Source organism: Mustela erminea, chromosome 5 (genome assembly GCF_009829155.1).
Source record: "Mustela erminea isolate mMusErm1 chromosome 5, mMusErm1.Pri, whole genome shotgun sequence".
In the NCBI taxonomy this organism is placed as follows: Eukaryota; Metazoa; Chordata; class Mammalia; order Carnivora; family Mustelidae; genus Mustela; species Mustela erminea.
The window spans coordinates 125136090-125160943 of NC_045618.1; the positions used below are offsets into that span (position 1 = coordinate 125136090).

At 36.8% G+C, this 24854-nt stretch overlaps 1 protein-coding gene and 1 long non-coding RNA gene across 2 annotated transcripts; one reads left to right on the plus strand and one right to left on the minus strand.

Annotated features, from left to right (window-relative positions):
* Positions 1-1308: 1308 nt before the first annotated feature.
* Positions 1309-11023, minus strand: LOC116590032. Its single transcript, XR_004285501.1, has 3 exons — positions 10900-11023; positions 2383-2577; positions 1309-1526 (listed from the first exon to the last, which is right to left on the minus strand). It is a non-coding gene; the product is annotated as an uncharacterized LOC116590032 (long non-coding RNA).
* A 950-nt stretch (positions 11024-11973) lies between these two features.
* Positions 11974-12378, plus strand: LOC116590033 (thymosin beta-10-like). Its single transcript, XM_032341716.1, has 2 exons — positions 11974-12036; positions 12222-12378. Coding segments are annotated over exons 1-2 (132 nt in total). The 5' UTR covers positions 11974-12035; the 3' UTR covers positions 12353-12378.
* The last annotated feature ends 12476 nt before the right edge of the window (positions 12379-24854 follow it).

A 24854-nucleotide genomic window follows, 5' to 3' on the forward strand; every position in this document is an offset into this window, starting at 1 on the left:
CTATCTGAATCCTGGTGTTGGGAGGGAAGTTTAAAGAGAGAAGGGAGTTGAAGTGATTAAGTAGGCTAAAGACAGAAACCTTGTGAAGTAAGTGAAAACAGATGGGACTTATGGTTTAGCATTGCTCATTTTAAATGTCACTGCTGGTCAATGATTTGTTTCTGTATCACATAATATTTATTATTGATAACCAGTTAGAGATTTAGGTAACTCAGATTCCCAGGAGGCAGAGAAAAAAGAGTGCATGTAAAAACTAGTGAAATCTCAATAAGGTCTGTATTTGAGTTGATATAATTGTACCAGTGTCAATTTCCTGGTTTGTGACAATGTATTATGTTTATGTAAGATGTTATCATTGGGGAAAACTGAGTGAACCATACACGGAAACTCTCTGCATTGTTTGTGTAATTTCTTTTAAGCCTTAACTTATTCAAAATAACAGTACTCAAAAAAAAAGAAGAACACAGGCTATCAAAGAGGATAAAAAAAGACGCTCACTGAATTGTAAGGGTGGCCAGTCACTTAACCTTTAAAAATAATGAACAACAGAAACTGGTAAAGCATATTAAGTGGCAACCTTCTTTTACTTTTTTTTTTTTTAATCTTTCAAATGTTTTAGGTTCAAAATAGCGCTTGCATTTCATTAGCTATAGCCATCCCAGTAAATAGTACCAGATTTGACAATCCTGCTAATAAAGAGTTGGTCTTCTTAATCTAAAGCATATCTTAATGTTTTTGATCTTTGCATCATTTTTTTTTTTTTTAATTGTGACTCAGGGCATGATTTGACAGCTCTTTCAGAATTCAGCATTCTTACCTAGTGGCAACAGAGCAGGTCTTCATATTTGCCAAGGTCTCTCTTGAAAGCACTTGCTTTGCACTTATAAAGGATTTGACAAAGGGGACAGGCTTAAAGATTAAAATACTTTTGAATAAAGTTTGACAACTGCCAATCTCCACAATACCAAAATATTTTGTCACAAGATGTGTAGCTTGTTTCAGAAAGTTGGAGTGTTCCTTATTTCTGAAATCACTAAAATATGACACAGATCAGCACTTTCTCACATTTGCCCTGAACTGTGAACTCTTCCCACCTCTAACAACACACACTCTTTCCACCTCCTACAAGAGACACACACATGGTTTCCCCCACAGCCCAAATTCTTAGATTAGAAGATACAAAACAAATGAGAAATATTTACCAGTTTCTTTATACTAGGGATGTTTGAAATAATAATTATTTATTATTATAAATAATAATAATAATAAGACTGAAGTTTTTCCCAGATCCTAGTTCATTTTCTTTAAAATTATAATGTCATCTTCAGACACTCAAAAGGAAAGTTCTTCTCCCCCAAGCACCTCTTATGGGTATTTTGTAGTTCCTTAGAGTATAGATTTCTAGTTAGCTTTTTTCTTTTCTTTTGCTGTCAAGTCTTCTCCTTTGCATTCAGAAATAGTTCTTGAGCAGATAATATGCATTCTCTGCAGCTTCTGAGATGAGTAGACTGCAGCCCTACCCTATTCTACAAAACAGATTTTCGATTATATTACTAAGAAATTAATAGCTAAAATCCTAATACTAGTGCCTATTTTGCTTATCTGAGAATTATAAAACCTTGTTCTAAAGAAGAATATCAATATTATCTTACATTTTTTTAAGCCCAGGCCTTTTCTGGGGGGTAAGTGAGTCTTCGGATTTAAACTTAAATTTTCACAAGTCTACCAGGGATTGGGCTAGCCACTTGAAAGATGATGTAGCTGAGCTCCAAGAAAGAATGTCTTGCCTTTTTTTATATACACCTAGACACTGCTAGAATCCAAAAAATGATTCAGATGTCTTTCAGTCCCGTGCTTCTACCACTAGGCTACAGGCATTGTGAGCAGGCTGATGATGGATGTTTGTGCATTAAAACAATGGAACTACTCTCTGGCAACTCATGCCACAGACCAAACATTGCTAATTAAGATGTTGTCATTTTACCTAGGGGAAAAGCTTTGGCCACAGTCCAACATGCCCATAAATAAGAAAGACTACTAGAAATATGAGAAAGAATAGTTTCAAGCAAAAGTATCCTTCCAGGATTAAGAACATAATTCAACATACTACCCAAACTGATTTATGGATGCACTGTACCAGGCTAGTTTGTAATTCAGCCCTTTGTGCAGTGTACCTTCTGCTGGCCAAATTTGAAACTACATTTTTAAAGCTGGAAATTGAGCTCATTTATTCAAACAATATCCCATTTTTTTTTCTTCCAAAATGTATCATTATTTTTTTTGTAATGAAGAATTACTAAAATTTTTGCTTACATATATATACCCTTTTCTTTCTCAATGCCATCCCCTAACACAAAAGGACATGCACAGCCCCATCAATACCTGATTCTATCTTTCATTTTTGGTGAAACATATGTTATATTGTGCTCCTTCAGGAAAAGATAAAAGAAAACTTTTCAATATGAAATCCAAATGAACTCCCTTAGTTTCACTGCAGATACGGCATTCTACACCTTCCCACTTCAGGCACAATTCCTGTCCTTAGCTTCTTTCAACCGTCCACTTTTCCTTTATGTCCTGTTGTGTTGTACATCAACAACAAGAAGCATGAATTTATTTCACTATTTAATCAGACAATTCTATCCTGAAAAACATTAATATATAAAAGTGACCCACTATGCAATTTTTTTTCTAAAGAAACATCCACATCGTGTTTTAAAATTACAGAGTATAATGAGCTGACTGGTCAACTCTGTATTCAGGGCATTAAAAGAAACATCTATGTCTTTTTTTTTTTTTTTTTTTTTTGAAATGAGCACAATCCCATGGATACCACAATGTTGAAGAGGATTCCCAGGAAATCTGCAGCTAAAGAAAAAAGAGTGCTGAATTACTTCAAACTAGGAGTCCTGACCTTGTGCTTTTGAAATCTCCATAGGAATCCAGGTTCACAGTCCTAAATCAGATGAGTTTGACGGTCTTTGCTCCATTCCATATGGAGGGCAGAGAATCTCGTCTGTCATAATGTTGGAGCAACTAGAAATTCTGTTCAAAAGGACACCAGTGCCTTCTCCACAGCTACTGCCAGTTAACTATGCATGCCTAATTACTCCGCCACTGATTAGCAGCAAGAAAATCCCTGTCTGGACTGTGGAGGTGTTTCTAATGGCAACAGTCACAAAGCAGTGGCTGCTTTGGTAAAGCGAGCTGCAATATTATCAGGCTGAAGACAGGCTCTGCCAGTAGGAGCAATATACCTCTGACAGTAAAGATGTCCAGCCCCAACAACCTCCTTTTCTTATCCTCTGATAGGTTGACATAATCCTCCAAACCTTTAGGAAGGTCTCAGCTCTCCCATATAGGCATGTTTCCCTCTTGACCTTAGAAGGGAAGGCTGAAATGCAGTACCTAGACATCTGTGCCTGATCCTTGGGTTGGAGTGTCAAGCCCCTCAGCTTCATTGCCTCCCCCTCTTCCTTTTCTGCAGGCAACTGAGTGAAGTAAGAAAGCCTTCACTTTTATTAGTACCTCTCTATTTGGCTTTTAAAAAATATGATTCTTTTTATGATGCATGGTACTTATTCACTTTAGTTTGTCTCCTGTAAAATGATAAAATACATTAACTTGCTCTATTCCCTTTGTTGTTTGAGCAATAACATTCCTTAGATTTCATGTGGCAGTTCCTAGGCATTTATGATAGGGAAGAAAAATATTAACCATAATGAATAGAGATATAAATCACTGTGGCTATAGCATCTTGACATTTGTTTTCCTTAAACTCAAATCCACAAGTTTTCCAGAAACTGAGGGCTTGCAGCTCTGGAGCCATGAGTCAACTTTGCTCCCACTGAGTTGGGAAAAGGATTAAAGATGTGAGAGACAGACTGGAACTGTTTTTAGAGTCTTGGTCTCTGTAGAAGAATTGAAAACTATTTACACCTGTTCCTAAACCTGCAGGCTGCCATTGTCCCTGCTCTGGGACAATCTGCCTAAAGACTTTTGGAAGTTTCCATGGTAATTCAGAATGAAATATCTTCTCTATCTTCCAGGAGTTGATGGCAGAAACATTGTGGAATTATAACCTTGGTTAGGGAATGAGGAACAAGACAAGACTTTAGCCTAAGAATCTGTAGAGTTAATATCCCTCTGTTTTCTTTTAGTCTCCTAGTGAAATGATGTATAGAAGGAAAACAAGAACTGTGTATTTATTGAAAGATGGTTAAATAAATACAGGGTTAAAATGGGAGACACCTCAAGGAGAGTGAAGAAGAAATCCAAAGATGCTGTCTTGAGTTTTTTATTTGTTTTTGTTTTTGTTTTTAAGGGTGAATACTGCCCTATTATAATACTTCTCCTTAGAAAGATGATCATTAGTCCATGTTTTTGATTATTGTTATCCTAGCATCTTTGGGTTCATGAGAGGAGATATTTCACTGGAAAGGAATTTTTTTGAAAGAGTTGTGAGAAAAGTAGCTATTCAAAAGCTTGGAAGTGCACAAATCAATCCCAGAAGAACACTTTAATCTTTGCCAAAAAGGGAGGTAAAATAATCTCCCAGGTGGCATTTTCTGAGTTTTCATAGCTCTGAAATTCCTACAGGGGCTGAAGAGATCTTTGTTTTATTGCAGACAGATGGACTGGGAATGGCCAACAAAATCCATTAAAATCAATAGTTAGCAGAGGCTGAGATGCCTTTGGCAGTGTAAGTATTCTGCCAACAAAGGCAGCTAGAATAAGCCTTGCTCGCCAAACCTTTTGCTGTAAGACAACTTGCTAGCTAAATTCGAAGGCAGAGTGGGGAGAAAGTCAGTTTAGATGTTTATGGGAAGCTGGAAAAAAAGTACAATAGCTTTCCTCATAATACTTAGTTAAGCTAAATGTATTTTAAAGCACAGACTAAAAGTTGCCACTCTGGTGAGGGATGCTGACACTGGAGGCTGCGCATGCATTGAGGCAGGAAGGATAGGGGAAATCTCTGTACCTTCTCTGCAATTTTGCTGTGAACCTAAATTTGTTTTTTTTTTTTGTTTTGTTTTGTTTTTTTTTTTTTACAGTTCATTTTTTTTTTTATTTCCTAAATTTGTTTTTAAAAATAAAGCCTACAGAAAGAAATCAAAAGAAATGGGAGGGAGGGGAAAAGGAAGACAGAGGCTGTTTCTAACAAACACATGGAAAGGTAAATGGGTTAATTCAAATGTCAAGAACATGGTTAATGTTGGGGTTTTTTGTTTTTGTTTTCCAATTTTACTACTGAATATCTCTCTTCATTCCTAAAAGGCAGGTGCATGATCTATTCACCATTTTAAAGGTTCATGAATAAAATCCTGAATTGGGAATCCTGAATTGGGAGTATATGCATATTGAACTTAACAGAGTGAGGAAGCCAAAAAACTGACACTTAAGAAAAGATTAACATGTTATTTGTGAACACTCAGTAAATGATAACAATATACTGTCTGAGTGTATGTTTAGCAAGACAATTGACCTATTAACCTGGCCCCCAGAATACATGGGAGGCAGGATTATCCTGGCTCCTCTAAGGATGTGCCACAAAAATATTTACAACAAAGATAAAATGGACAAAAAAGAATTCAGGGATGAGAATAATTAGACTCTATCCATGTAAGTGCTGTTTACTTGGTTAATATCCTTGATTGTTCTGACAATGGGGTTTATATGGAAAGAGTTCCATAAATTGTAATTCAAATTTAGACAAACCACGAGTGAAATGGCTATATTCAAAATAAATTTTTAAATATGATTTATTGATGATAAATCAGTTTTCTTGTATTACTAATGTTTTTATATTGTATTCTATTGTTTATGTATCAATTAAATTGAAAAATACAGTTCTAGTCAAATGTATTGTCGAGAATTATTTCTAAAAGTTAAAATCCGAGTACATAAAAATAAATTTTTTTAAATCTCTGTGTTTATTTCCAAACACCAAAAAGATAACAAGCAAAATGGTTCCTTTATAACATACTAAAGTAATTTGAACAGTTTCTTAGCTCTACCTATATTTTTATGAAAAATCTATTTTTTAAGAATAGTCTTATTTTTATTCTTTATCATAAAATTGTCTGTAATTTCTTTCAGAATTTGTCTTATGGATAATAAATGTGCATGATTTTCTATAGCCCATTTTTGTATTGAGAAAATGATCTTTCAGGTTCTAGGGTAACTAGTAAATTCAGATAATATTCTGGTGAATGGAGAATATTCTAAATTTTACTAGTATATATATGTATACATATACATATATATACATGCACATATATATATAGAAACGTGTGACTATTTCACTCAAAATATTTTCACAGCTGCCTTTTTTCATCTATCATATTAATATATGTTAGTATTTCACTCAAATATGTTTATAGATACTGCTTTATTTCCAGAAATTTTTATACAAATTGCTTCTACTTATGCTTTAAAAAATATATTTCATGAATTTTAGAAGTTTCAAAGTTATAGGCCTTTTAGACAAAAAAATAATTTATCCAATTAATAAAAGCAGCTCAAACTTAAAACTCTAGTTTAAGATAGCCCAGAGAATATTCACAGAACTTCAATATTAAATCTTATATGCCATAAATGTTCTTAGTTTAATTTTTTAGCTACTCACTTGCTTCATAGGGATACCTCAGTGACTTCCAGTCTGTATGCTTTTTTACCTCAATAACTGCAATTTACTAAAATCTTGAAAATCTGAAATTTCTACACTCTATTATGTGGTTGTATTGATCAAAAATTTCAAACTTATCTTGAACAATATCTTGAACAATTACTGAAAAATCTTCCTCTAAGAGATCAGGAACAAGACAAAGATGTCCACTCTCACTACTTCTATTTAAAAACAGTACTGGAAATCCTAGCTAGAACTATCAAACAATAAAAAGAAATAAAAGGCACTCAAATTAGTAAGGAAGAAATAAAACTTTCACTATATGCAGACATGATACTACATATAGAATATCCTAAGGACTCCACCAAAAAACTATTAGAATAAATAAATTCAGTTAAGTCACAATATTCAAAATTAATACACAGAAATCTGCTGCATTTCTACACACTAATAATGAAGTAGCAAAAAGAGAAATTAAGAAAACAATCCCAAGGGTGCCTGGGTGGCTCAGTCAGTTAAGTGTCTGCTTCAGGTCATGCTCCTGGCGTCCTGGGATCAAACCCCACCTTGGGCTCCCTGCTCAGTGGGAGTCTTCTTCTCTGCCCCACCCCCCAAGGCTCATGTTCTCTCTCACTCTCTTGCCCTCTCTCTCATAAATAAATAAAAACCTTAAAAAAAAAAATCCCATTTACAATTACACTAAAAAGAATCAAATAACTAGAAATAAACATAACCAAAGAGGTGAAAAGACTTGTACTCCAAAAATAATAAAACCCAGATGAAAGAAATTGAAGATGACACAAATGGCAGTATATTCCATGTTCATGGACTGTAAGAACCAATGTTGTTAAAATGTCCATACGACTCAAAGCACTCTATAGATTTTAATGCACTCCTTACCAAAAGACCAATAATATTTTTCACAGAACTAGAACAAATTATACCAAAATTTGTATGGAACCACAAAAGACCCTCAATAGCCAAAGCAATCTGAGAAAGAACAAAGCTGAGGTATCACAAGCCCAGATACCCAAGATATACCATAAACCTTTAGTAATCAAATGAGTATAGTACTGGCACAAAAACTGACACACAGATTACTGGAACAGAATAGAGAGCCCAGAAATTCACACATATATATGGTCAATTAATATATGACAAAGGAGGTGAGAATATACAATGGGGAAAAAACAGTCTCTTCAAGAAATGATGTTTGGGAAACTATACAGCTACCTGGAAAAGAATGAAACCAGACCACTTTCTTATACCATACACAAAACAAACTCAAAATGGATTAAAGACTTAAATGTGGGACCAGAAAACATAAAACTCCAAGAGGAAAACATGGGCAGTAATTTCTCTGACATTGGCGGAAGGAAAATTATTCTAGATACATCTCCTCAGCCAAAGAAACAAAAGCACAATTCAACTACTGGAACTATATCAAAACAAAAAGCTTTTGAACAGCAAAGGAAAGAATCAGCAAAACAAAAAGGTAACCTACTGAATGGGAGAAGATATTTGCAAATGATGTATCTGGTAAGCAGTTAATATCCAAAATATATAAAGAACCTATATAACTCAATACACACACACACACACACACACACACACAAATTTAAAAATGGGCAGAGGACATGAATAGACATTTTTTTCCCAAGAAAACATAAAAATGACCAAACAGACACGTGAAAAGATGCTCAGCATCACTAAACATCAGGGAAATGCAAATAAACCTATAATGAGATATCACCTCATACCTGTCAGAATGGCTGAAATCAAAAACAAAAGAAATAATAAGTGTGGTGGATGATGTGGAAAAAAAAGGAACCCTTATGCAGGTGGGAATGTGAACTGGTGCAGTCACTGTGGAGAACAGTATAGAGCTTCCTCAAAAAATTAAAAATGGAATTATCATATGATCCAGTAATTCCACTACTGGGTATTTACCTAACAAAAATGAAAACACCAAGTTGAAAGACATATGAACACTTATGTTTAATGCAGGATCATTTACAACAGCCATGATACAGAAGCAACCCAAGTATCCATCCGTAGATGAATGGATAAATAACATGTGATGTACATACACACAAGAATATTATGCAGCTATAAAAAAGAATGTTACTGCCATTTGCAAAAATAGGGGTGTGGCTTAAGGGTACAATGCTAATTGAAATAAGTCAGAGAAAAATAACCACTATATAATTTCACTCATATGTGTAATTTAAGAAACAAATGAACAAAGAAAGAGAAAGAAAAAGAAGCCAACTGGTGGTTGCGAAGATGGGAGGTATGGGATGGGAGGTTGGGTGAAATTAAGAGGATTAAGAGAACATTTATTAAGATGAGCACTGAGTAATTACATTTCAACAAAAAAGTAAATAACAAAACTGAGAAAAAAAATTTCCAACATATCTTGTAACAATATTATATTATAATTGAGTAACTCCATTTCAAAAAATATTCAGTACCACTGAGGGGTCCTTTATTTGATTTCTAAAAGTAGTTATCAAAAGCTAAGACATTTCTAAATTCTGGTCGATGAGGGGTCCAATAAGAGAAAAAGGGTGGATTGCCATGTTTAAGCAAATTTCGTATTCAACCTTACCTTCATCACAGACACACACACATACACACACACAAAATCATTAATTTATTAACTATCACTTATCTATCTATGTAAACTTTGACAATGGCAACTTCTCTTTATGTTATAGGATGCTGTGGCTTGCTTGGACTAAATTATGAAGGCTATCTTTACAACAACTAAATCCAAATTTCTGTCAATTATGTAAGTTTATTAACTTAGTAAAATTAGTGTTTTTACCATAACATATACTTTATTAAATTTATATTTTTACTATTAATACAAAAGCAATGAAATATGCCTTCAATATTAAGCTTTTCAACTCCATTTGTAATAGAATGCTAATGTCAGGTGTTTTACCTTTAACAGTATGACAACTCAATAGTTTTTTTTTTTTTAACTCAATAGTTTTAATAAATTGAATAAAAAATCTATCCATTCTTGGTATTACTATCACTGATTTTCTCTTTATGCATGTGATGCTAATGATATTAAACAGGCATAATTTTACTGTTTTTATATTCTTTCACTAATGAAGCCAACACTTTAACAGCTATAATTGCACAAGAAAACCGAAAACAAGAGAAACTGAGAAGAACAAGTATTTGATCTCGATGAAAGACCATGTTTAACGAATGATTTTTTTTAAAAGAGCCTTCCATAGTGACACAAGTTAAATCTGACTGTTTAGACAGACAGAGAGTGCTGGGCCAGGGAGGGGCAGAGGGGGAAAGAGAAAGTGACTCCCTGCTGAGCATGGAGCCTGAGTCCCCTGATCTCAGGATCCACAGATCATGACCCCAGCCAAAACCAAGAATCCGAGGTTTAAATGACTATGCCACCTATGAGCCCCAAATCTATTTTTAGTGGGGTTTTTTGCTTGTTTTGTTTTAATGTAGCTGCTGAGGTCTTCCTTTTTATGTGTTCAATTATTTCACTACATCCTCTACGGTGGATACTAAATGTCAACAGACATTTTAAGGCATTTATACAGTTACATAAACTTTTTTTGAGAAATGAAGTACAATACACATCCTTTAATTAAAGACGCATCTTTAAAAAAGTCACTGCTGTTGAAAGGACTTACCGAAACATTTAAAAATACATTACTGATCAATAATGCATTTGTATTTTTGTATCTTGTAATGACAAAACCAGTTAACAAGTACCTTCGACTATTCTCCAGACACAAACTCCAGCACAATTGCTCAAACCCTATTTTCCAATGTATTTAATGCAAAGGTCCCCTCTCATTTCCTGATTCCTGTTATCATCACTCAGGAAACCAACATTCTGCTTGCATCTAAAGTTGCAGAGCACAGTCTAAGGCAAAGCTGGCTGCTAAACCAAGTGCCTAGCGACAAGAAGAGAGCAGCAGCAAGGTCACAGGCCACTTATTCCTGAAGCACTTGGTTTAAGCAAGGGTCCCGCATTTAGTCCTTGAAAGAGAAGCTGAAGGTACATTTATACATGGGTACCTATATGCGACTAAAAAGGGGCCGGAGAAAGAGACAGGAGTCACCTCTGTTCATCTTTCATATTTTATCGTATGTTAAAGTAACAACTTTGTTTCCTGCACACGCATTTCATGGCGCTAGATGAAAAGCGGCCCCTGGAGGTCTACCAAACTCATCTTGGCTTACTGAAATGCAACTTTTATTAAGAATACAATTAGGCTCACCATCTAAGATTCTGATATTAATTCCACCGTGTGTGCTGTTTCCCCAAACCAAACATACGTCGGCTTCTATAACGATGCCTCCCACTTGGCCAGGTCTTGAAGCAGAGGACCAAGCAGGGGTGGGTGTGGAGAGCGTCCAGTGGCGCCTACTTGACGTCATCCGGGCGCGACCAGAGGCTCTAGCGCGACTGGGGGGCAGGAGTGCAACTCAGAGCAAACCACAAGAGCGATGGCCGAATAAGATGGATGAAAGAACCAACCAAAAGAGAGTAAGCACAGCGTCAAGTAGGAAAAGCCAGCCCCCCAGCTCTAGAGGGTCTTCTGGGAGAAAGTGGTTTGAATCCTATTTGACTCCCTTTTTTTTTTTTTGAAGATTTTATTTATTTATTTGACAGAGATCACAAGTGGGTAGAGAGGCAGGCAGAGAGAGAGAGGAGGAGGAAGCAGGCTCCCAGCTGAGCAGAGAGCCCGATGCGGGACTTTATCCCAGGACCCTGGGATCATGACCTGAGCCCAAGGCAGAGGCTTTAACCCACTGAGCCACCGAGGCGCCCCTTTGACTCCCATTTTATTTATTTTTTTTTTTCCTAAAGATTTTATTTATTTGTCAGAGAGCGAGCGAGAGTGAGCACAGGCAGACAGAGTGGAAGGCAGAGTCAGAGGGAGAAGCAGGCTCCCTGCGGAGCAAGGAGCCTGATGTGGGACTCGATCCCAAGACGCTGGGATCATGATCTGAGCTGAAGGCAGCCGCTTAACCAACTGAGCCACCCAGGCGTCCCCTGACTCCCATTTTAAAATGAAAAAAAATCAGGTGTAAATGCTAAGCTGGACTGGAAACTGGACAACAGACATGAGGTGGAATTGTTTCGGGCAAACTGTAAAGTCCCTCCAGCTTATTTATATAGAATCGTGGCTATACAGACCACGACTGAGAGTCACTCTGGGAAAGGATGTCCTTCATAACTCATCACTTATTAATTCCTTCTACTTACTTAAATCGAATGTATGCACAGATGTATAAATACAGATGCAGTATTTTTATAGGAAAGAAACAAACAGGTCTCTTGCTGCAGCCATGCGAGTGGGAGCACCAGGCGCTGGGCTCGGGGCGGAACTCCAGGGATCGCGTGAAGAAAATGGCAGACAACTTCAGCTCGGGTCATGATCCCAGGGTCCTGGGCTCGAGCCCCACACCCGGCTCTCTGCTTAGCAGGGAGCCTGCTTCTTCCTCTCTCTCTCTGCCTGCCTCTCTGCCTACTTGTGATCTCTGTCTGTCAAATAAATAAACAAATTTTTTTAAAAAAAGAAAGAAAGAAAGAAAGTGGCAGACAAGTCGGACATGGGGGAAATCGCCGGCTTCGATAAGGCCAAGCTGAAGAAAACGGAGACGCAGGAGAACACCCTGCCGACCAAAGAGACCATTGAGCAGGAGAAGCGGCGTGAAATTTCCTAAGAACCCGGAGGATTCCCCGCCCCCGTCATCTTCGAGACACCCCAGTTGTGATGTGCAGGAAGAAGAGCCCCCTGCAAGATGGACACGAGGACAAGCTGCACTGTGCCGGCGCCACCGGCCTGCGGGTCTTTGAGGGGACCCCCCCACCAATCAGACTGCCAAATTCTCCGGTTTGCCCTGGGATATTATAGCAAATTATTTGTATGTTTCATGAAAATAAAACACACCTCGTGGCAAAAAAAAAAAAAAAAAAAAGAAAGAAAGAAAAAAGAAAACAAACAAAAATCACCGTGTAAAAGTATATATGGAGAGCAAGGGAGAAACTGGGAAAACCAGTAATAGGTTAAAGGAGCCTGCCAAGAAGGCAGAGGATGGATTACTGTATCAAAAGTAGTTTTCCGTTCCAAAGTACACCCAACCCCTTGAATACTTCCAAACTACTTATAGTTATAACTAAGTGATTTGCTTAACACATTTATTAGTATTAACCTAAATCCATCTTAAATTTTACGTATCTCTTTCATAGGTAAGTTATTATCAGTGATTCTTGGGAATGTGAATTAGTTGAAGCTTATTGTGTTGCCTCAGATCTACCATACCTCACCTGCTGAGTGAGGACCTGAGATGATTTTTGAATTAAGTAGTAGGCAATAAAATAATACTTTAAATTTGGGTTTCTTTTAAAGATTTTATTTACTTGAGAGGGAGAGTGAGCGAGTGAGAGAGAGCACGAGCAAGGGGAGAGGCAGAGGGAGAGAGAGAAGCAGACTCCTGCTGAGCCGGGAGCCAGATGGAAGAGGACTCCATTCCAGGATCCGAGACCAGGACCTGAGCCAAAGGCAGAGGCTTAACCAGCTGAGACACCCAGGTGCCCCTTAAATTGGGGCTTGTATTTACATACTCTGAATCCTTTCTACCTTACCAGAATGAACGGGGGCTTGAGGAATTTTGTTTTTGTTTTCTTTTAAAGGATAATTATCTATTTTAAGATTTACTGGGGACTGGCAGTAAAGGTGTGCTATAATTCCTATGACTACTGAAAAAAAATAGAGTTTGACAATCTGATTAATCCAATTTGTGGGCCTGAATCTTTTAAAAGAGCTGCTTGGTGAATAATCAAGGAAATTGTCACATTGAAATATTTCTAGTATACTATTAAAAAATTGTTATATTCTTATATCAAGTAAGATCAATAGCTGGTCTCTCCCACTTGTTTATGGCCTTATTTGGCTGTTACATTACGGGCACCCCCCCCCCACGCACACATACACATATACACACACACATACCCACACCCCTAATATACGATATATACAATGCATGTAAGTATTTGTTATGTCAATATCACATAATTGTTCTGAAAGCACTGTCCAAAAACCAATGTTTCACCTCATGTGGCAACTTTGGAGATTTTAATTCCTTGACTGGACAAGTATACTAACTTGATAATGTAGAAATGATCTAAATGATACATCATGACTGAACTGGAGATATATTTATAGTTCTTATACGGTCTGCAGTCATCAGAGTCTCTCTCCATTTCAATTTCCTAAAGGCAAAAAAAAAAAAAATTATATCTTTGGGAAACAGGGCCAGAAGTTAAAACGAAATGTGTTTATTTGTGTCTTTTCTCAAAACTTAGCTGAAAACAACAGATTTCTCTCAAACTGTTTAAAACTATCACCATTCTGCTGCCTCTTTCCCAGTAGTTGTATTTTTCATCCTCCCACCCCAAAAATGCACGCGTGGAAATATACAATTATGTGGACCTCTTCATTCTTAACAAGTTTCTTCTCTCTTTAATAGTTTTTGATCATGTTCATCCCAAGCCCATGTATCAATTTTTCCCTAACCAAGAAAGGTATTCTCTTATGCCATCCTCTCCGTGCCCTGCATAAATATTCCCACAAAGAAAGTGACCTGTTAATTATGAGTGATTGCTTTTCCCATCCCAGGGTGACTGAAGAATAATTTCAACTAAGTATTCATAGTCAGGGATCATCAAGTGATTGCTCTCCAGATTAATCTCCCCGGGCCCAAGTGCTGCCTGGTTGTAGCCTGAACATGGCATTGCATTATATCTGTCCTATTCAGCCCAAATAAGAAGACCTTATTTGCTAAACCATTTTAATTCCTTCTGCACAATTTAATTATGCTTCAGTGCAAAACCACCTGTGACCTTGGGTTTAGTAATGAAATCCACTCCCTAGTCAACACTACAGAGAGTAGTCTGTTGGTAACGATGGTGCAAAATAAGAATCTTAAACATTGCTCATAACTGGAGAAACAATCTTTTTGACTTGTTCTCTTTTAGTTTGCTCACAGGCATTTGGCTGTTTTTTAAAGGAGAGTTTGTATAAGAAGTACCTTCACTGGAAGATTTGAATGAAATTCAAAATGACTTATAGCTGTTTCAGTGAGAAAACAGGGAAATGTCAGTTTTTTTTTTCCTGGACTCTCTGAACCATGGGGCATTTCTTTTTTTTTTAAAGATTTTATTTATTTGTCAGAGACAGAGGGAGAGAGAGCGAGCGAGCACAGGCAGACAGAGAGGCAGGCAGAGGCAGAGGGAGAAGCAGGCTCCCCGCCGAGCAAGGAGCCCGATGTGGGACTCGATCCCAGGACCCCGGGATCGTGACCCGAGCCGAAGGCAGCTGCTTAACCAACTGAGCCACCCAGGCGTCCCCCATGGGGCATTTTTAAAAAAATAGTCTTTAATTTCTGTCCCTGAGAACTAAGATAAAAACATATAATGTGTAAATAAATGCTACTTTTGTATAATTCTGGGTCATTTGATAGTCAATTATTAATTAAAGGTGCTACTTAGTTTATAATGATGCTTTCAGAACCCACTTGATTTGGCAAGTTCTGCTTGATGGAGGTATGGAATACTGATTAGAAAAAGTCATGGGGGGTGGCACCTGGGTGGCTCAGTCAGTTAACCGTCTGCCCTCTGCTCAGGTCATGATCTCAGGTGAGGTTCAGCCTCACATCAGGCTCCCTACACAGAAGAGAGTCGGTCTCTCCCTTTCCTTCTGCCCCGCCCCCACCTCACCACACTCATCCTCTCTTTCTTGCTCCCTCTCTAGCTCTCTCAAATAAATAAATAAAATCTTTTAAAAAGAAATAGGCACTGGGAATTTTTAGGTTCTTAAACATATACATAGACCACCTTTGGATTGGCCATTATGGTTCATGTTAACATCTTTTATATGTCCCATTCCCCAGCTTTTCTTCTCTGGGCCTTGTGATTTTTCCTCCAAATAATGTTCCCTTCCACACAATCCATTTACTATTCTAGTCACTAGCATGAACACCACATGGTCTTACCTGTAAGATGCATGCTAGTCCATTTTGCTGATTTTTAAGATTAAGCATATTTATTTTGTCATATTTTAATGTCTTTGATAACTGGCTATCTTACAGTCAGTAGCATCTATCATTGCTTTTGGCCAGGTGGCGTTACAGTGTAACTGTCAGGACTGTGTTTGGATAAACATGGTCATAGCTATTCATGTTATCCTTTCTTTTACATCCAAATTAGAAGAATGAAACATTTTTTAATTGAGCTGTAATTAATAGACAACATTATATAACTTTCAGTGTATAACATAATAATTCAATACATGTAAATATTATAAAGTGGGGCACCTGGGTGGCTAAGTTTGTTAAGTGTCTGCTTTCAGCTTGGATCATGATTCTAGGGTCCTGGGATCAAGCCCCATGTCGGGCCCTCTGATAAGTGGGAGCCTGCTTCTCCCTCTCCTTCTGCCACTCCCCCTGCTTGTTCTCTTTCTCTGTTTCTCTCTGTCTCTCTCTCTCTCTCTCTCTCTGTCAAATAAATAAATTATTAAAAATAAAATAAAATGATCACTGTAAGAAGGCTCGTTAACATCCATCAACACACAGTTACAATTTTCTTTCTTGTTATGAGAAGTTTTAAGATCCTCCTCTTAGCAACCTTCAAATATAGAATACAGTAGGGGCGCCTGGGTGGCTCAGTTGGTTAAGCATTTGACCCATGATTTCAGCTTATGTCATGATCTGTGGGTTGTGAAATGGAGCCCTGAGTAGAGCCCTGCATCAGGCTCAACACTCAACGTGGTGTCTGCTTGAGATTCCCTCTGCCCATCTCCCACTCATAACTTCTCTTTTTCTCTCTCAAATAAATAAAATCTTTTTTTAAAATTCAAATATACAATATAGTACTATTAAGTATAGTTGCCATGTTTTACATTATATCCCTAGTACTAATTTCTAACTAGAAGTTTGTACCTTTTGACCATTTCCACCCATGTTGCCTACCTCTCACCCTTCATCCCTAGCAGTTGCCAATCTGTTCTCCATATCTCTGAGTCCTTTTCTGTATTTTATTTTAAGTTTCACATATAAATGAAATCATATGGCATTTATCTTTCTCTGTCTCATGTACTTCACTGCATAATGCCCTCAACGTCCACCCATGTTGTTGCAAATATACGTAAATAACATTTTCTTTATCCGTTTACCCCTTTACACATCCCTGGGCACTTGAGTTGTTTCCATGTCTTGGCTAGTATAAATAATGCTTCAGTAAACATGGGGATACAGATATCGTTTTGAATTAGTATCTTCATTTTCTTTGGAGAAACACCCCAGAAGTGGAATTGCTGGTCATATGGTAGTTCTATTTTTATTTTTTTTGAGGAACCTCCATACTGTTTTCCATAGTGGCTATACCATTTTACATTCCAACAGTGTATGGATGAGGGTTCCCTTTTCTCCACATCCCTGCCAATACCTATTATTTCTTGTCTTTTTTGATAGTAGCCATTCTAACAGGAGTGAGGGGATAACTCATTATGGTTTTGATTTGCATTTCACTAAAGAGTAGTGATGTTAAGCATCTTTTGATGTACCTGTTGGCAATGTGTATGTCTTTTTTACATCCAAAAGGGTATAAAGGAGCTTTTTAAAAATATATAATGTTAAAAAGAGATAACAATACACAGGGTTGTAGTTTAATTATTAACATTTTACCTTTTAGGAATGCATAAAATAATAATGTGTCTTACACAAGCATAATTTAAAGATCTTGCAGGTTTGATTGCAGACCACTGCAATAAAGCAAATACCACAATAAAGCAAGTCAAATAAGTTTTTTTGTTTCCCAATGTATATAAAAGTCGTGTCATACTATACTCTAATCTATTATGTGTGCAATGGGATTATGTCTCAAAAAACAATGTACAGACGTACAGACCTTAATGAAAAATACCTTATTACTAAAAAAAATCTGAGGTTTCAGTGAATTATAATAGCTGAACACATATTACCATAACAAATACAATAATAATGCATAGGCCAAAAATACTGTAAGAATTTCTAAAATATGCACAGATACGAAGTGAACAAATACTATTGCAAAAATGATCCCAATAGACTTGCTCCGTATGGGGTTGCTTCAAACCTTCAACTTGTAAAAAACAGTATCTGCAAAGCACAATGAAGTGAAGTATGCCTGCACTTAATGATATCATACACTTGATGGAATGTGCTAATTCTATTGTTTCCTCTCCATTAGGCCATCCACCCTCTATCTGACTTCCAGATTGGACCTTTTTTGCATTCTCCATCAGTCCTTTCCAGTTCTTGCAATTGTTTTTCCCCACTTCCTGGTTGTACATAGAAGTATCTGTCCTATCCATGAAGGTTGTCTGTTATATTTGACTTGATACTCTATGACTGACTGTCCTGCATGACTCTTAGTTCAAGAATTATGGAATATGGGGTGCCTTGGTGACTCAGTTGGCTGGGTCTCTGCCTTCAGCTTAGGTCATGATCCTGGAGTCCTGGGATCAAGCCCTGTATTAGGGTCCCTGATCCTCAGGAAGCCTGCTTCTCCCTCTCCCTCTGCTGCTCCCTCACTGCTTGAGCTCTCTCTCTGTCTCTGCCAAATAAATAAAATCTTAAAATAAACAAACAAACAAAAAAAGAATCATGGAATAAAACAAAAGAAAGGATCATAAAGTCAATTTAGTCTAACTGCCTAATTTATTATAGTCAAAGATATTGAGGCATTGAGACCATTGGAGTTTAAGTATTAGTGGCAGGTCTGAGACTGTGTAACCATCTCTTATAAGCCAGATACAATCCCAAAATTAAATGTGGTTCTGACCTACAAGAGTTGATAGAGCTGGAATCTGATAGTATGTTCTCATTTTCTCAAAGCATGATATTTCAAATATACCAAGCCTTCAATGTCTTTGAAAGAGGTTTCATGAGCCAGCTATTGTGCCTCCCTCAGTGTCTGGCTGTATCCTAAATCCACATTGAATGCTTGTTCAGTTGAATTAAACTATCAAACTATCAAAAGTGAAAAGGTCTTTAAAATTACAGGCATAGGTGAAGTTTACAATGCCTTAAACCCTGCACAGCCTTATTTTGGTTGTCAGTCTTCTCAGGCTGTGTGCTTTTCTCTCACCCTCCACCTCCCCAAAATGAATGACAGAGAACCAAGAAGCATAACAAATGAGCTCCTCTATCCTAGCCTGAATGAAAATGCCAAGACTCTCTGTGGATGTTCACAGACACCAGATTCTCTTGATAAGAAAATTGCAACAGTGTAACTTGTTCAAGCATTACAGTCTAATCAATGCCCTTCTTGTTTAGAATAAAAATAGATAATAAAGTTTTTGAAGAATCCAGAGGAGCATCAGTAGTGACTAATTATAATAAGATGTAGAAGAATGGCAAAAACAAAACAAAACAAAACAAAAAAAACAGTGATAATAAAAAGAAAAAAACACTAAGAGGAAAAACACGGGCATCCCTTATGATCTGTTTAACTAGTCTTTTAAGAACATATATTCAAAGAGAAATAAGATTTTCAAACTAAGATACCAAAAAGGACAAAAGAAATTCATTTCCCCCAACCCTGCTCAATCCCAGCTGAAGGTTAACTCTGCATTAAGATTTAAGTCACGGTTTGAGTTTTACTCTCCTAAAAGTAGAAGTAAGAGCATTGTATGCAGTGATACATTTCTAAGGGGATTACCTAATTCAAAACACTAAAATTTGGCAGTAAGCATAGATCTTGTGGAGGACTAGTCTCATTTATAGGAGTCCATGGACACAGTATGATTTTAGAAGGTCTCTCCCACCAACCAGAAAAAGATGCACCCATGCTTTGAAATTTGCACAGGTGGAATAAGAAGAGTTAAGCGAAAATGCAAATATACCAGACCATAATTAATATTAAGTAATAAGCCATCATTAGTATCTCAGAATGATGTCATTCATCAGATGGCTGTTCTAAGGGGATAGCTATGTGATGACACCTTTCTCCACGATATACTCAATAGATAGACTCTCTCAGAAGAGGAATAAAGTCAATGGTGGAAAGACAAAGGGAAGACATGTGAATTGGTAAGAGTAGTTTAGAGCATCAGGAGGATCTTGGACTGGCCTTTTAAGTAACAAAGCCACATGCTAAAAGACTTCTTCATCTCCATTCAGTTTTTTTTTTTTTTTTTTTTTTAAAGATTTTATTTATTTATTTGACAGAGAGAAATCACAAGTAGACGGAGAGGCAGGCAGAGAGAGAGAGGGAAGCAGGCTCCCTGCTGAGCAGAGAGCCCGATGCGGGACTCGATCCCAGGACCCTGAGATCATGACCTGAGCTGAAGGCAGCGGCTTAACCCACTGAGCCACCCAGGCGCCCTCCATTCAGTTTTTTAAACCATGAGATAAACAAGCAAAATGGGATATGTATGATATTGGTGGGGGGGTATGGAGCTGGAGGGAGTGATGAAGAAAGAGATCATCTGTCTTTGATGAAGAGATGATCATCTCTTTGATGAAGAGATGATCATAGAGATCATCTCTATGATGAAGAAAGAGATCATCTCTTCAGTATCTCTTATTTTAAAGGCACTAATTCCATCAAGACTCTTCACCTTCACAACCTAATTGCCTCCCCAAGGTCCTACCTCCTAATATCATCCAGTTGGGGATTAGGTGTTCAACATGAATTTTGGGAGGACGCAACATTCGGTCCACAGTAGATAGTGATTTTTACCAAGCCAAATTTAAAAGCATTAAACTGATAGACATGACCAGGATGAATTCAAATCAGGAGACACTAGAGGTAAGAATATCAGCATATTACATAGGAAACTAAAATTTTGCTCTTACCTAAGTGACCTCAATTAGCATGACAGGAGAGGATTAATGGGAAAACACAGCTTGATGTGATGACTAAATAATAATTGAAATAATGTGACTATCACTTAGCATTTGTTATTTGTCAGGCATTAAGCTCAACATTTTATACATTTTTAACATTTAAATCTCACACTTTACCAGCTATAATAAGAGTAATGTCAATAATGATATGGATTACCAAAAATTATATGATGCTTAATAAGTGACAGACATTATTCTAAACACTTCAGATAAGTCCTGAAAACAACTTTATGAAGGAGGAAATATGAATATTCCCATTTTAGAGTTTACAAAAGTGAGGTACAAAGAGGATTATACAAGTAGTTTTATCTCTATTTCATAGATGAAGAATCAGGGCTTAAACAGATGAAATGATTAACCTCAGATCAATCATTTGACAAGTGACAGCTCAATAATTTGAATCCCAGTCTAATTTCAAAGCTGTTCTTTTTCTTTTTCATGGAGAAAAATAAACATTATAAAAAGTTAACAAGGTACTCATCTTTATTATATTTTTAATCTGATTTCACATATGTTTCTGTGCATAACTGGCTACATTACTTTGAAGTCCTGGTTTCATAACACAGCCTCAGGTATATAAGTGATCAACAAGATATCATTTTATTTGTTTTTCATACAAGCTTGACATAAGCCACTTATAGCTGACAAGATTCCTTAAAACACTGCCAGAGACCCAGTTGGCTTTCATTTTTTTTTGCTCTGGTAGTCTAAACAGGAAGGATTATTATGTCCGAGATGGTTACTCTGTTTCCACCCATAACCCTTGCATGTCAACCAGCAGGCAAGTAGAAAGATTAGGGCATGCATTCTTTCTTTAAAGACAGTTCAGAAATTACATATATACTTCCATTTTACCCCATAATCAGAATTTAAGTAACACCCTTATATCTGGTTGCAAGGGAGACCAGGAAATATCTTTAGAGAGGCTTCCCTTTTCAAGGAAAACGGTATAGGAGCATTTGGGGGAAAACTAGGAGCTTTTGCTATTTTCTGTCATTAATTCAGTGTTTAGCTTATCCCACTGCTTCTAATTTAATTATTAGTTTTGTAATAACCTTGTTTCATCTATAATTTGCTTCTTTAGCTATACAATCTCACTTTTCATCTCTGTTTTAGTTTTCTTGGTCTGCTGTAACAAATTACTATAAATTTGGTGGCTTAAAATAACAGAAACTAATTCTCTGGCAGTTCCAGAGGCCAGAAGTCTGAAATCAAGTTCTCCACAAGATTGGTTCCTTCTGGAGAGTCCGAGAGAGAATCCCTCCCATGCGTCTCCCCTGGCTTTTGCTGGTAAATGGCAATCCTTGGATCCCTTGGCTTATAGTTGAATATACCCCTCGTCTGCCTTCATCTTCTCCTGGTCTTCTCTCCCATTTTTCTGTAATTGCATCTCCTGTGTCTCTATGTCTTCTCTTCAGTCTCTTATAAGGAATTGGTCATTCAATTTAGGATCTACTGTGATCCAGAGTGATCTCGTCTGAGAGCTTTAATCATAAATGCAACAACCCTTATTCCAAATAAGTCCACATTCCGAGGATCTAGGGGAACATATCTTTGGGAGCCACAACCCAGCCCATTATGATATCATTTTGTTGTTTTGTTACTTTTTTGAATTTTGGGTTTATTAAATTTATGTTTCCATTAACTTTTTCTATGGCATAAATCATTCCTTGGAAATTTTCACCTTAATTCTTGCATTATATGTTATTTTAGATTGCATTTTCATATAAGTTTTCATGCTATTTTTCTTCCTTCCTCTCTTTCTCTCTCTCTCGCTCTCTCTTTTTTTTTTTTAATTTGGTTGTTTATGGGACAATTTTTTATTTCAACTTTTTCTTTTCTTTTTTGATTATGGGGAAGAAGACATATACTTGCATGGTTACTATGTGATTCTTTTTCCATCTTACTTTATCTAATATGTCTTTGTCCAGACCTTCTGTTAGTTTGGACATAATGTGAATGATTTATCTCTCTTTACCTCTTTGTCTCTCTTCCTAAATATCAGAATAGGAACCTGTTGTTCCTTCTCCAAGTATTTCATATTCTGACATTACTTATCTGAGGATGTGGAGGAGGAGGAGGAAATAACAAATAAAGTTATAAATACAATAAAGTTGTATAAATTATTTAATAGAATATTTGGCCTCTCTCCTCTCTTATGAGGTGTTACAAAGGTCCTGTACAAGAGTTCTCATCAACTGGGAGGAGGGTAAATTCTGATTATCCTTTGCTAAAGCTTCAGAGTGTTTTGTCCAGTTCAGATTATGGAGACTTCTGTTCCATCATAGCACTAACAACTTTATGGGATCTTCTGGTTCAAAATTTTTCAGAAACTCATGCATATATTCCCTCTACACACAGAAAGTGCTCCAGGCAGACTCCCTGGCCCACAGTACATTGGGCATTGCTCAGGAATTGGGTTTGATTTGCCTCCCTGCTGCCTCTAAGATCAGCATCTTGAAATTTCATGTGCTTCTTGCTGATTACATAGTATTTTACATAGGATTTCCCATGGGACTTGGTCCTGCAGGCAGACCTAAGTATGTGTGGCCTTTTAGAACTCATTGGGTCAAACCCAAGGAAGCCTTCCCTAACCAGACCTCCAAATTGTGTTAACCTGAACGACTAACCCCATGGTGTGAGGCTTTTGTGCTCTGCTTGGTTCCACCAAGAAGCCAGGAGGAGGAAATGCAGATAACCCACTAAATTTGCTTTCTCAGACTTAGTGGCATTTGTAAGAATTCTTAGTATTTACTGTAATGGCTTGTGGGTCAAAGAAGTGTGCCTAAATTCCATGCCAAAATCCTAAATCTGTCTCCATCTCTGTCCTTTCCTGTCTCTCTTGATATATAAATGTGCATGTGATATATCTATGTATGGTTGTGTCCCTTTCTTTGATTGCTGAGGATGATTTGTTTAACATTAAAAAAATGTTTATGTTGATTTCATCAGTTATTATGAGAATACTTTGATTTGACATCACTACATAATCTATTGCCCTCACTCTTTCTCTTAGTTCATGTTTGATGGTCATGATCCAGAGGGGGAAGAGATAACTGGAATCAAATGGATGATCTCCTTAACAGTTTGTTACAAACCCCAGAGTAATCAAAAAGCCTTTCTAGAGTTGAGTTCACCTCCTTTGACATACATATGTTTTCCCAGAAAACATTCATTGGTATTTTCTATTTCCTATTTCTGTTTTCTAAGACCAAGTCATGGTATAAAAGTAACTGGTGAGTTCAAAGTTCTTAATATCAGTTCATGTTTACAAAGACCCTTCTCCAGACATTAATTCAACATTTTCTGTAAAATATAAGTTAAAAATAATATTGCTGGCAAGTAAAAACATAATATCTTCTTAATGCTGAGTATGATTGAAGCTGTAGAATTATCCAAGTTATGTTGCTGGCTTATTATCATCACGGACACTTATGGCATAACAAAAACTATTTCAAGGAAACTTAAGGAAGTGTGGCTAAGTATACAGACTATAAACCAAATTGGGCAAGTAAATATATGGTAAGTTAATAAATATGATTTAAAATATATATAAAGTTAATAACTTCGCTTTATAAGGGTAGAGGATGAAGCCAACTTTTCAATAACATATAGGCTAAAGTATAATAGCATAAAATACCCAGAAGATAAAAGAAGAAAAATTATGATGAGTTTGACTTTCAACTGAAATTCAATGGTTTTGAAATTGTAAGAGGGAAGAAGTCATCAACACATGTTTGAGGAAGAGAATTTGAATTTCATGTAGGTCAGTATTTGGTTAAGCAAAGTGGAAATGGAAGGCACCCAGCCTTTAACCTACCTAAGAAGGTCAAACTTTGCATTCAATTGGATCAACTTTTCCAGGTTATCAAAGTGTATTTGGATTCTTTCCCAATCCTTGGAAGGTTACCTTAAAATATAAATATATGAAAATAATGTGCATACAGCTTCTTGCTGAAGTTCTGCATTTTTCTTGGGCACTGATATCTTCCTCAGGGAATTACAGCTCCTTTAATTACAAGTGCCTCAATGTCCTCAGATTCTCTAGTCTTGAAAAGATAAAGATAATAAACTCACTCAAACTACAAAATGAAGGTCTCTAAATAGTAAACCTTCTAAAGCAGCACAGATTCAAAGAAAATCTTAACCCCAGGAATAAATTAGAAATTTGGAGTCCATTAAGACAGTAAGAAGATAACTTGGGTGAGAAGATCTTCTGAACCTGTTAGAAAACACACACAATTTCAAAGGTAATTATGTTCTACTCCCCCCACCT